Source organism: Scomber japonicus, chromosome 20 (genome assembly GCF_027409825.1).
Source record: "Scomber japonicus isolate fScoJap1 chromosome 20, fScoJap1.pri, whole genome shotgun sequence".
Taxonomy (NCBI): domain Eukaryota; kingdom Metazoa; phylum Chordata; class Actinopteri; order Scombriformes; family Scombridae; genus Scomber; species Scomber japonicus.
Genome location: NC_070597.1, coordinates 7,190,542 through 7,204,085, shown reverse-complemented (window position 1 = coordinate 7,204,085; position 13,544 = coordinate 7,190,542). Strand labels below are relative to the sequence as shown.

Sequence of the window (13,544 nt, the reverse complement as noted above, 5' to 3'; positions counted from 1 at the left end):
CACATAACATCCCATTGTTGTTTTTGCACTTAATCTTTTATATGACTAAAGAAACGATATACTACATGTAAACTACTGAGCTCTAGGGGTGATTGTAGGTGGATTTTGTTACTGTTGGAAAGAACCAGGCTAGCTGTTTCTTCCTGTTTCTAGTATTTATCCTAAAATAAGCCAACTGTAAGAATGTGATACAGTACATATAAGCATATTCTTCTAATTGTTGAAATGTTTCTCAAATAATTCATAGAACAGGCAGTAATCATTTATGAGGCTGGATGGATGTTAATGAGGGTATTTGATTGATAGTTACTCCAGTAATATTGATATAATTTACATAAGTTGATTACCATTAATACTTTTGTTTTTCTATGTAAAACTTCCTTTTTTACATTTATGAATTGTATCAGAGAAAAGCAACATTTTAACTGTTAATTATCTTCCTTTAAGTGTTTTTATAATCAGTGAGTCAAACCAATTAACTGTATTAATCAAATCTGGTTCTGGTCTGTGTTGTAGATCATTATCTGCATGCATGAGATTATTTGCTGGGCAGAAAAAACGATTGAACTATTTATTGTACTACTTTGTGTGTGATCTCTTTAGATGTGCTATCTTTTTAATAGTGTTATCTCAAGATCAAAAATAAAGTTTCTCATTATCTCATCTTAACAGGAAATGAAACTTTTTGGGTCAGTTTCTTTTTTTAAATTGCATTACATCACATACATTCAGCATGTTTATCCAAACTGATTTACATTTGGTGGTAATTTGGGGTTCGGTGTGTAGTTTTAGGACTCTGCAGTGTGTGGACTGGAGGAATTCAAGGATAAAAACCTGCTTAGCAATAATCCTGATTTCTGATTCTGAACAAGCCCTTGAGGAAAATATAATAAGTAGTAACAGTAGAACCATATTTTCATTATCCATTGTCACAAAGTTCACATAACAGTCTTTGTTTTAATGTTTAATGTCTCTTAACTATAATATATAACTAAGAAAAGCAGCAAACTATCACATTTAAGAAGCTATAATCAGTTATTTGTGGGCTTTTTTTGCTTGAAATTGAGTGAAATGATTGATTATCATAATAATTCTCCTCCTTTTTAATCATTTTGTGATAACTTTCAAGTCAGATTTGAGTAGCTGAGGGAAAAATATCTTTAGTACAAACTGATGAAGCAAATACTCAGCGTCCAGAGTTTAACAATAAGCGGTTGGATAAACCAGAGTAATTGGCCACATAAGAGCAGCGCGCAGGAGAAAATCTCAAGAGGCCTTCTGTCTTCTGTTGTTTTCTTTTTTTTCATCATTGATCGATCTGCAGGGAGCAAAGGTCGAGAGTAGAGAAGCACACACTGTTTTCCTGCCACATTATCTAACAGCTACTCTCCCTGAAGTCGAGAGCATCACATCAAACCTTTTATATTCTGTGTGTGCTCTCAGAAAAGACTTCCTCTCCTCTCCTCCTCTGCATCTGTTACACTCCATTTAATCATCTGCTACAGATTTAACGTTATGGAAGTGTCGTAGCTTCACCGCTGCAGTTCTAGTGTTTGTTGCCCGTGTGCTCGACTGCATCTGTTGTCTTTTATTTGAAGAAAAATGTAAATTTATGCTGCTTTCAACAAACCGTAGCATCTGGTAAACAGTTTCAGACACTCTCAGTGAAATTAACTTTTAAACTGGACGTTGCTGCAACAGATGGCTGTTTAAAACACAAACAGGAGAATATCACAGAAACTACAGAAAGTCATACTTCAGCAGGCCAACGCTGCACAGTTTCTATACTCCCTTCTTTTAGTGTGATTGTAAACTATATTAGGCCCACTGTGGGATTCATTTTTTAAGAACAGGAAGAAGATCAAATTGTGTTTTGTTGAGAATAAGGCAACAGTTAAATCATAAAGTTGTAATATTATATAAAAAAAGTAAAATTAAGAATCAATTATTGAAGTAAAGAAAAAAAGTACCACATTATGGGAAAGTAAGATTTAACATCTTACGAAAATATTTGCAATTTTATTTAAAAATATGCAATTGTGATGAAAAAAAGTCATTTTATAAGAAAAAATTGTTTTAATTTTAAGTTAAGAAGTAATATTTTAAGTTCATTTTACAAGTTAAAAAAAGTGATAATACTGTAATTCTCATAATATAGACAAAAAATGAACTTTATTGGAAAGGATTATAATTACACAAGCAAGTAAAAATTAAAAAAGTAAAGTTCTAACACATTTAATAGAAATTAGTAATTCTCATGAAAAAAGATATGTTGTAGGATAAAGCCATAATGTTATGAGATAAATGTTACTGTACAGAAGTATATCAAGTTTTTTTGTTATTACAAGACATTTTTCTTGTTTTAATGATACTTTTCAAGTTATAATAAGATTTTTATTACTAGTATAATCACCATAATGTTCAGTTTTTACAAGGAATTTGTAACAATACTTTTTCGTGTTTTACATGTTTTATACAAAACTTGACAAAAGACAAAACTTAATTTAAACAAACTTCTCTTTATAACATGATGGTGGTGATGTGAGTTGACTTCAATATGTTGTTGAAACAAGAAAACTGTTAATCTAAACTGACCATAAGAGTGAAAATGACAGCGTTCTTGGGAACAGATAGCGGCAGCAGTGTGATTCAGTCAGGAGAAACCTTTAAGTCTCTTATTTTGAAACATCCTGAGACCTTTACACTCTGCAAGAACACACTTAATCAAGAATGGTATAAAATGCTTTATTTGTTGAAATGCAGAAGCAAAGTAGAAGTTACTCATTCGTACACTTCAGTATTAAAAATAATTTAAATATATTACAAATTTTGTAATTGTTGAGAGCTACTACAGTAAAAGAGAAAGATGGACGTAGGCAATTAATGTTCTATTTAAAACGTAACCAATTAAAAATCACGTCTGCAGCATTTTTTAAGAAAACTATCAAAATGATTTATGCGCTGTGTGTGTGTGTGTGTGTGTGTGTGTGTGTGTGTGTGTGTGTGTGTGTGTGTGTCAGGGTTTCTTTTAATGCCTCTGAAGAGTCATTTTTAGCACAGACCCTGATGTCTGAGCAGCATTAAATGAAGAGCTCTTGTTTCATATTATCTGAATGGCTCACTCTTCCGTGTAATCATTTTAATTAGCTCATGACATCCAGTGTCATTAGCATCAAGTACAGCTAATATTAACTCTCTTAAACATTTTCTTAGTCAAATCACAGAACAGCCCTCAAATCATTCAGGTTGTCTTATTCAGAAAGGTCTTACTGTAATAAAATAGTGTGTGTATATCGCATGATGTATGAAATGATGCAAATGTTTAGTGTTACAGAATATGTTTGTGCTGCCAATCTCTCTCTCTCTCTCTCTCTCTCTCTCTCTCTGGGAAAACATGCAACTTTCACCTCTCTGCATTCTTGAACATGCATGAATGAGAGAGAATAAGATTGTGGCCAACGTTATAAAGTAATAAATCTGATCTTTTGTGCGTGGTGTGTAGCTGGAGCGTTCAGTCCGCAGTCTTTAGTGTGTTTTTTTTCAGAGGGAGATGTCTGAGGATACGTGGAGCTGTTGTCCTGGTTTCCACTTGGCGCTCCGCCGGCCGCTCTCCGCCCGTCTGTAAGGCTGATTCCTCAAGTCTGAGGAGGAGGAACAAGCAAATTAAGGAAGCACCAAAGACAATTCTGGTAAGCATTTGATAAAAAAGTTGCTCCATGTGAATATCAGATCACAATCTCTACAGTTACAGCATCTAATATTTGTCCCTACTGTGTATAAAGTTTATAAAGTGGAGACATTGTTTATTTAAAAGGATCTAAACTGATACGGCAAACCCAGAGATATTATCTTATTTTATGCCATGCATTCTTCTCTTACCCACAATGCAACTCAACAGCTCAAACTTTGGTTGAAATTTGGCATTGTTACTGTATGCTTAATAGCGGCTAATATCGTACTGCTGCTATCTCACAAAAACACAAATAACATGAAGTGATATGGCAAAACTTCACAAAACTAAAATTTCATCTCTTTGGGCACTGAGTGGATAGTTTTCTTGACTGATTAATAGTTTTGGCTATAAGATGTCAGAAACTAGTGAAATTTTTTTTGTAATTTCTTAGATATAATTAGATATAATTTCATGGTGATGCCTTTAAATCTCTTGCTTTGTGTGATCAACAGTCCAAAATCCAGATATTTAGTTTATCATCATGTTTGACATATAAAAGCTTTAGATTCTGACATTTAAGAAGCTGCAACAAGCAAATATTAAACATTTCTCCTCAAAAAAAAGAACTAAAATGATAGTTAGTTCTGTCAATTAATAAAATCAGCTAATCAGACTCGTTTAAATGAGGCAAAGTTCATCCTGAAAAATAAAGAAGGAAATGAATAATAATAAAAACAAAAACCTCAGCAAATATTTCTTTGTCATGTTGGCAGCATTAAACTTCCGCATGCTACAGAGTTTTGAGTCTTTCTAACTCCACACCCTGAAGTTTTCAAATTCTTCAACCCCAAGTGACACCGACTCAAGTGTCTTGGGGGAATTTATCCGACTTCAAACGGCTTCCTCTGGAGACAGAAAAAAGCTTTATACTAGTTTTCACACATATGCAGTAGTCTCAATAGTACTCTCTTTCTCTATGGAGCTGCACTTTAAGGCCTCCATAAAGTGTGATAATCTTACAGGTTCTTTTTGCTGTGAGAGATGGGTCAAATAAAACTGTACAATATCAGTTCGGAGTCAGTTTTGAGGATCTGAGTGATGATGATAAATCCCATCTGCTGCATTTTAAAAGGGGGATAAAAGCAGCTTGGAGCTTCAAATAGGCCAAAAAAGAGTCTACTGTAAAATCTCTGAAGGAAACTCAGAGTTGGAAGGTATAAATATTGTAAACAGCCCCACGCAATATTCTTTCAAGGGCAGACAATGTCCTGTTTTAAGGTTTAAATTTAAATATATCTTTCAGGAGGCGATGAAATCCTTGCCTGTGAGTTAAAAGACAAACTCTGTGCAACTCTATTTAATAGAGACGTGCTGGTTTTATTTCATACTACGGTAAAACTTTCAGATGATAACAATACAGCTAACCTTTAAAGTCTTTATTAGTAGTTTGATTTTGATAAACCACCTTTAATAAATCCCCCTCTTATCAGTCAAACAGCAATACTGGAGAACCAGCCTCCTCCTCATTTGATATGCTAACACGCTATCTACATAGCTAACATGCTACCTACAAAGCTATGATGCTAACATGCTACCTACAAAGCTATGATGCTAACATGCTACCTACATAGCTTACATACATGCTACCTACATAGCTATGATGCTAACATGCTACCTACATAGCATGTTAGCATCATAGCAGGATTTTTGTGCACATTCACAATTATTAATATTAAAAACAAATCAGAATATGCAAATAATCTGCATTAAGAGCCACTGAGCTGCATTTAACCCTTACATACTGTTCATTTTTACATCTAAGATCAGTAAAAAAAAATACTTTTGTTCCTTTTAGCCTGAAATTTGATAACTTAACATACAAAGAAGGAAACATATTCAACACATATTTACCCAAAATGTCAAAAAATGTTAATTCTTCACATTTAATATAATTTGTTGAAATAGTATCTCCTATTTTATGAAGCATTGAACCATTTTATAGTGTTTCTTTTCTCATAAAAGTAAAAATAATTAACTCTTTCTGCTCTCTGAAAGCTTCCTTAAGGACTAATCTCTTTATGAATGATTTGTGGTCAGCTGTCTTAATAAACCTGCTTTTGTTTGTGGCTTGTTTAGCGTTTAGCTTTAGGCAGGATTTAGGATTGTTGAGATTCTTTTGCATTGTTCAGTTTAATTAAAACTGAGGCGTGATGGCATGATGTGAAGGATAGTATTTCAGAAACATTTGATGATTACTATTATAATACAGTAGTACCAATTAACTGATAATTACTGTAATATTTTGGGCCACAATATTCCCAGCATGAAAATATGAGACCAGCACACCCCTAGTGTTATCTATAACTAAGTACATTTTATCATATTAAAATGTTTTCATTATTACTTCTGTGTTTCCTGTAATATTGTTTTTAACCTTTGTGTCGTCCTCCCGAGTCTGTTTTGACTGTTCCTTCTTTCCTCCCTTCCTTCCTTCCCTCCCTCCTCCTCTCTTTCTTTCCTAACCCTTCCTCCCTCCTACCTTCCTTCCTTCCTTTCCTTCCTCCCTTCCATCCTTCTTTCCTCCCTCCCTCCTTCTCTCTTTCTTCCCCCCCACCTTCCTTCTTTCCTCTGTTCTTCTTTACTTCCTTCCTCCTTTCCTTTCTCCCTCCCTCCTTCCTTCCTCTTTTCCTTTCTCCCTTTCTCCCTCCATCCTTCCTTCTTTCCTCCCTCCCTCCTACCTTCCTTCCTTCTTTCCTCCATCCCTCCTACCTTCCTTCCTTCTTTCCTCCATCCTTCCTTCCTTTCCTTCCTACCTTCCTTCCTCCCTCCTACCTTCCTTCCTTCCTTCCTTCTTTCCTCCCTCCCTCCATCCTTCCTTCTTTCCTCCCTCCCTCCTACCTTCCTTCCTTCTTTCCTCCATCCTTCCTTCCTTTCCTTTCCTCCCTCCCTCCTACCTTCCTTCTTTCCTCCTTTCTTTCACTCGAGGACAACAGGAGGGTTAAAGTGATTAAAAGGCAGCATTCAGTCATTTCTGTGTAAATGTAAAAACTACTGCACTACAACTGACATTATTAATCATATCTTATGCTTCATAACACTTTTTTTTCTAACCAGAGCAGGTCATATTCTTTGCATAAATTACATTATAAAACTGTGAAGGTCTCAGCCTGTAATATCAAATTAACACAGCCGGTGAGTTTTATTAATAACCTCTATAATAAAAGCAGCACTGATGTGAGATCCCCCCCTCCCTCCCCCATAAAAGATGAAGCATATGTTATAGGAGCACTGAGAGGAGAAGAGTTGTTTATCGAGCTTCTGTTCCTGCTTAGAAAAACACAACATTAGCACGAGCAGCCGAGCGGAAGAGAAACACAGACCCACAGAGCACCGGGGGATCTAACAGGGACTGTCGTCACTGAAGACGGAGTCGCAGAGGAGACGAGAGGAGCGCTTGCCAGAGCGAGCCGTGAAGGGCACGGACTTTAGAGCTGAAGAGACCAGAGAGACCGAGAGGAGAGGAGAGGAGAGGAAGGGAAGAGAGGAGGGACAAACATGTGAAAGAGAAAAGAGCAAGGACAAATAAAAGTGAGATAAGCCCTTTAAAGAAAGTGTCACATTGAGAACAAAAGCAGCTGATTCTTTTAAAAGAGGGTGAAAGGTTTTAGTAATGCAAATGTATAAAATTTACTGTAGTTTGAATATGAAAGAGTGAAAAGACTGAGTCAGGAAGATTAAGGTGCAACACAGATAATAAACATTTAGTTTGCAGGTAAAATTATTGAAAAAGTGTTGAACTTGGAAAAATGGCAACAACTCTCTTCGTTTTCATCTTAAAGGAATAGTTCAACATTTTGGTCAGTGAAAAAAAGTGAGATGAGAAAATCGATACATCTCATGACTTTGCTTTTAAGTCTGTCTTGAAACAAATTCCCTTCAAGACGTGATTTCAATGTAAATGATGGCGGCCAAAATCCACAGTCCTCATTTCACGAAAAAAGTTTATCTGAAGCTAATATTAAGAAACCGTCCAAATTAGTCAAATCAAGTGGATATCTTCCAAATTTAAAAACCCCTCTTTTAGTGACTATACTTCCACTATAGCTCAACATAAAGCACAACCATAAAGACTATTAAAGCTAAATGCTACAGTGTTTAATTTATTTAGTATTTGTGTCTCCCAGGTGTTGTGTACCTGTGATGATGTCTTCAATGGCTCCGTCCTTCCCCTCCCTCACCAGAGGAGACACCTGCCTCTTCTTCAGCTCCGCTATCAGGTCCACCTGTTGCATTTTGGGTGTCATGGGAACCTGGAACACGATATGTAGGTTAAACATCGATCAATAAATAGATTAATTAGTATTAGTATTTTTTTGTTGTATGGGGTGTTAACAAAGCTGTTTTACCACTATCAAGTTTTTTTTCTTAGTTGTGAGCAGTGCATCGTAGGCAAAGTGTCTTTCAGTCTGCATACATAGAGTTTTTTGATAATATTTCTCCAGTGTCAACTTTATTTAGTTATGTTTCCTGTCAGTCTCTCTTCCACTGACTGTCTAACAATAAAGGCCCAAAAAATTATATTTAAAAAAATAAGCAAAAAACCATTTCCACTATTATTGCTGAGATCTGGGAACATGGTGACATTAACGGAAAATCACCCACATTGTTTGCTGTGTTTATCCATCACAGTTTGTAAATAGTTACTGCACCTTTAAATTTTGGGTTTTTACCTTCAAATAAAGTAGTTTCAATAAATTGCAATAACTTTTTCCTCATTTATCATCTTCCTGCTCACCATATTCCCAGATTCCACCAATCAAATTGATGAGTACAAAGTTACCTAAACTGATATGATGGTCAAACTACAAAAGTACGACCTGTACTAAATCTGAATTATCCTCTGATATAGTCTGTGGGTGGGAGTCGCCCCCTCAGAGAACGAGAGGCTGGCTGTATATATTATATTAAGGAGGACAGTTGGATAATTACCTTGTTCCCTGTGAGTTCAGACTTGGGCGGAGTTGATGGAGCTTCACAGTTCAGCAGCTGTGTCCTCCTCTGCTCATTCTCCTGCTCAGCTTGCTGCCAGAGAACAAAAAACAAGTATTTTAATGGAGTGTACTGTACTAAATAATACTGCTGTGTATCATGAGAGTCCATTTACATCTGAAGGTCAAATAACATCAGCTCACTGTATATAGCAGACTGATGGGACCGTAAGTCTACAGTAATATCTGCTTACTGCTGATAATGAAAAAAAAGAGCTATTTGCAATGTCAGTTCATTCATTAGTTTTTATCTGACCTTGTATGCTTTGATGAATCTGACAAAAACAGGGAAGAACATGGAGGGTGGAGTGATTTTAGGGTTCTCTCCAAAGTACTCCACAGCTGAGTCATACACATCCTGTAAAACAGACACAAGAAAAACAAGCAGCTTCACATCAGCTCATGACCCAAATACTTCTGTGGATACTATAAATATATAAATATATGGCAATCAGGGTTTCAGCAGAGTTTACTGAGTTTAATTTAAGAGTTTTTACTGACACATTTCTCTTATTTAACTACTTTATATACACACTATACAATACTCCCTAGTACAATAATTCATCAATGAACTAGAGATGGAATTAAGGCTTAATGGTAGATTAATTTAAAGGACCAGTGTGCAGAATTTAGTGACATCTAGTGGTGAGGTTGAAGATTGCAATTAATTGAAAGGGACCATTGATGTATGAAGAGAACTGGATACAGGAAGAGCGCCAGGTTTTAAAGCACATTTGACATAGAGATTACAGTCACATGATGTCATTGGGTGCAAAAACACTTTTCCTCATAGACTTACATTGTAAAAGAAACATGTAACGTGTCACAGTGACTCTTAATTATCAGGATGTGTTCCATTTGGGCGCATTGGGACCATAGAGCGTGTGCTGTATGTTTTCAGGAAATGCCATTCATCTCAGCAGCTTTCATAGGAATGAACAGACCCCCCCCCCCCCCCCACCCCCCACCCCCCGACGCTGTCTTTATACATTCATGAAGAGTGAAGAGGATCTGCTCCCTGTCTATATATAAAAGGCTCATTCTAAGGTAAACCACAACAATTCTTATTTTCAGGTGATTATACACTAATTAAAACATTATTATGAATATTATATTCCATTTCTGCCCAGTGTGTTCCATTAGATGCCAATAAACTCTACAGACTGCACCTTTAACCTTTTGCTTAAAGGGAAAGGTTGCGCCCTGGTTCCCAACATCACTATTGATTTATGTTAAATCCACTAATTTCAATCTAGTATCAGTAATGTTACACAAATAATTGAATTCTTAATCCAGTTGTTTCATAGTGTTATATTATCTGTTGAAGAGCTTTAATCCGGCTGTGATGTTTGGTTTTGGTGAGAGTTTTGTGATGGAGGGAAAGATCGCCTACTTAATCAGTGCTATAGTGACAACAGCTGTGCATCATTAGCTGCATGAAGCAGTGAGTCACAGCTCTGTCAGGTTGAGGGAGGAAGGATGAAACTGTTGGGTATTAAATGGCCTTCTGTATAATTTGGTGCACTCATGGATGACTGTAGGAAACTGTGATTGTCAGCAGCAACAGAGAAATTCTGTATTCATGTTGTTCTATATGTTTTGAAAGCTTTGTATCGGTCCATCTCACCCTGTTGTCACTTGAGTAGATGGTACGTTCCACTTAAATGAAAGGTTCAGTCACTGGAAAGTTGTGATAAGCAAGCGAAGAGAGTTGGTTGCAGTAGACTTTATCTGTTTGTTGCTTCAGTTAAAGTTATTTTTTATTAAATTTCCACTTTGGTTCATGTTCAATATTTTTCGGTAATAAATATCCCCTTTTTTTGTACACACTCCCGCCTGTTGACCTGCTTCTTTATCGTCCCTTTAAAGTTTTCTGTTGCCATGCAGACACTTGCCCATTATGAGATGATGAGCTTCGTAGCTCCTGTAGCTAGCGATAGTGACAGTGTTTGCTACAGATCTAATGATGCTGACTGAAACTCAACCAAAAAAAAGGATAAAAGTGTTTCCTGCAGCACAGTCAAATCAATCACTGTCAAAACAATCCAGCTTTAACAACAAACGGAGACATTTTCTATCCAGACTGAACCAAACACTGTAAAGTTGCAGCCGGACAGCTAAACAATGAGCTGAAACTCTATAAAGCTCCTTAAAGCCGAGTGGAGGCTGCAGCCTGATGATAATTCTCTGTAGGTTCATCACGACGAGCCACGACCAACACATTACACACTGAGCAGCTCAGACTTTATTATATATATATGTATAAAAAGAAAAAAGTCATTAAAACCACTTTAAGCTTTATTTTGGGGTAATTAAAGCAGACCTGTGCAGTTTTTCCGTCAGCTATAACAGAGTTGAGCAGCTCGGCGTTGTTGGTGAGGAACGTCTGCAGAACGGGATTATCTTTTTCCACAGAGAACTCCCTCCTGGTCAGCTCCATGCCTCGCTCCAGAGCTCGCACATCCTGCAGGATGCTGTCAAGAGAAACTGGGAGACACGAGAGACTAAGATAAAGCACGACAGAGAGTTCATTCAGTTTTAAGTCAGGACTTTAAATTTTACGTTGGTATCATCGCTGACAGTATGGCAATTAGATTATATGGTATTAACGCTGATTTAGGGGTCAAACTGTGGTGTCAGGGTGAGCGGAAAGATAAAATGATGAATAATGGGATCATAGACTAAAAACAGTCAAACTGCCATTACTACCTATTAAAGATGACATTTAACACTCAAATCTGTTGAAGTGTTTCACTGCCTTTTAATTTAGAATTTATAAACCACTGATCCATTTGTCTCAACACAGAAATATTAGGGGTAAAATAAGCTCGCTGTTACACCCTCTGAAGGGAAATATATGTAATATTAATATTCTGAAAAATGATCAGTTAATCAGATCAAATGAGGAAACATGTTTTAAAATCATATCATGCTCTAACCCAGGGGAGTCAAACTCATTTTCATTCAAGGGCCACATACAGCCCAATTTGATCTCATGTGGGCCGGACCACTTAAAGGAAGGTAGGACGGAAGGAAAAGAAGGAAGAGAAGGAAGAGAATACAGGAAGGAAAGATGGAAGGACGAAAGGGAGGGAGCAAGGACAGATGGAAGGAAGAGAAGAGAAGACAAGAAGGAAGGAAGGAAGGAAGGAAGGAAGGAAGACAAGAAGGAAGGAAGGAAGGAAGGAAGGAAGGAAGGAAGAAAGGAAGGGAGGGAGGGAGGGAAGGGAAGAAGGACAGATGGGAGGGAAGGGAAGAAGGACAGATGGAAGGAAGGAAGGAATAGAAGATCGGAAGGAAGGAAGAAATAAAGAAAGGAAGGAAGGACAGACAGAAGGAAGGAAAAGAGGAAGAAGGAAACTGGGCCGGATTGGACCTCTCGGCGGGCCGGTTCTGGCCCACGGGCCGCATGTTTGACACCCCTGCTCTAACCTCAACAGACTGATCACACCTGCACCATAATAATGTTTAAGAGAAATTAAACCCTAAATTTCCCCAAAACACAAAGACAAAATGTTTTTTCTGTGTTTTAAGCATTTGAGTTTTATGCCAATATAAAACTAAAAGCATGTAAATCTGGGCTTAACAAGGAATAATCACATCTATTTTCATCTTCTTCTATTTTAAAGATTAAATGTATAAATGATAGGCTAGTATGTGTTAAAATGCTGATGTTACAGGATATATACACTATGATTACCAACATCATATTTTACTTTTTGATATTTTAGACTAGGTTCTTGCCTCATGAATATGTCATTCTTTTAAGCCCAAAACAAAATTCCTCATATAATCCATTAAAAGCTGGTGTTATCTTTTTCTACAACAACCAACAATACAATGTATCTCCTAACAAATATTGTGTGTGTATCCAAAGCCTGATATATATCTTCATTCTTTGTGCTATAGAGCTCCATTATTGTCCAAAACCTATTAAAAACAACAAACGCTGCAGACGCTTCATGCACAGCAGGGTCTCGTTGCTGGGCGCCTGCTGATTCAGGGAAAACACAATCATCAGCACACACCAGGATACCAGGACTTTCCTCATAATGAAATATACTGTTACATTTTATTATATATATTTTCTTATTCTTTTCTTTACTGTATTTCATTATAAGAAAATGTGTGCATTTTGTCCTCTGATATTTGTTGTATCTCATTGTCTTGTGGAAATGTACATCCAATTTTGTAAAGTAAAATTATAATAGTTGTTATCTATAGTTTTCTTTTTAAGTGCATTTTTATTGGAAAATGAAATGCTGCATGTGAATCTGTTGATCAGCACCGTACTATTTAAAAGCACAGAGTGACTCTAATGAGAAACATGTAGTTCTCCTCCTTTGTTTTTTTAATATAATTCTTTAATAAAATAGTATTATGATGTCCACTAGTATTCTTCTTGATGAGCCACACTTTAACAATGGGTGACATGTTCTGCTTCTCACTAGAGAATGAAATGTAGATCCTTCCACCGCTGAAAATAGTGCCCAACAAATGCAGTGTCCTCCTATTTGAGTAACATTTTCTAAATACTACAGTGACCAGCTGTTTTAGTAAAATACTGACTTAACCTTCCTGTCGTCCTCCTGGGTCAAATTGACCCTGTCTGTTTTGACTGTTCCTTCCTTCCTTCCTTCCTTCCTTCCTTCCTTCCTTCCTTCCTTCCTTCCTTCCTTCCTTCCTTCCTTCCTTTCCTCCCTCCTGTCATTCCTTCCTCCCTCCTTTCCTTCCTCTCCCTTCTTGCCTCCTTTCCTTCTTTCTTTCCTCCGTCCTTCCTTCTTTCCTTCCTTCCTTTCCTCCCTCCTTTCCTTCCTTCCTCC

At 36.8% G+C, this 13,544-nt stretch overlaps 1 protein-coding gene across 1 annotated transcript in view; it reads right to left on the bottom strand.

Annotated features, from left to right (window-relative positions):
* Nucleotides 1-3,540: 3,540 nt before the first annotated feature.
* The window catches only part of fmnl1b (formin-like 1b), a 34,570-nt gene continuing 24,566 nt past the window's right edge, over nucleotides 3,541-13,544 (bottom strand). The window contains exons 21-26 of the mRNA XM_053341906.1: nucleotides 11,045-11,208; nucleotides 8,978-9,079; nucleotides 8,663-8,755; nucleotides 7,869-7,983; nucleotides 7,078-7,164; nucleotides 3,541-3,641 (exon numbers count right to left, since the gene is read on the bottom strand). Of these exons, the coding sequence (XP_053197881.1) occupies nucleotides 3,541-3,641; nucleotides 7,078-7,164; nucleotides 7,869-7,983; nucleotides 8,663-8,755; nucleotides 8,978-9,079; nucleotides 11,045-11,208 (662 nt within the window). The remainder of the gene's footprint in view (nucleotides 3,642-7,077; nucleotides 7,165-7,868; nucleotides 7,984-8,662; nucleotides 8,756-8,977; nucleotides 9,080-11,044; nucleotides 11,209-13,544) is intronic.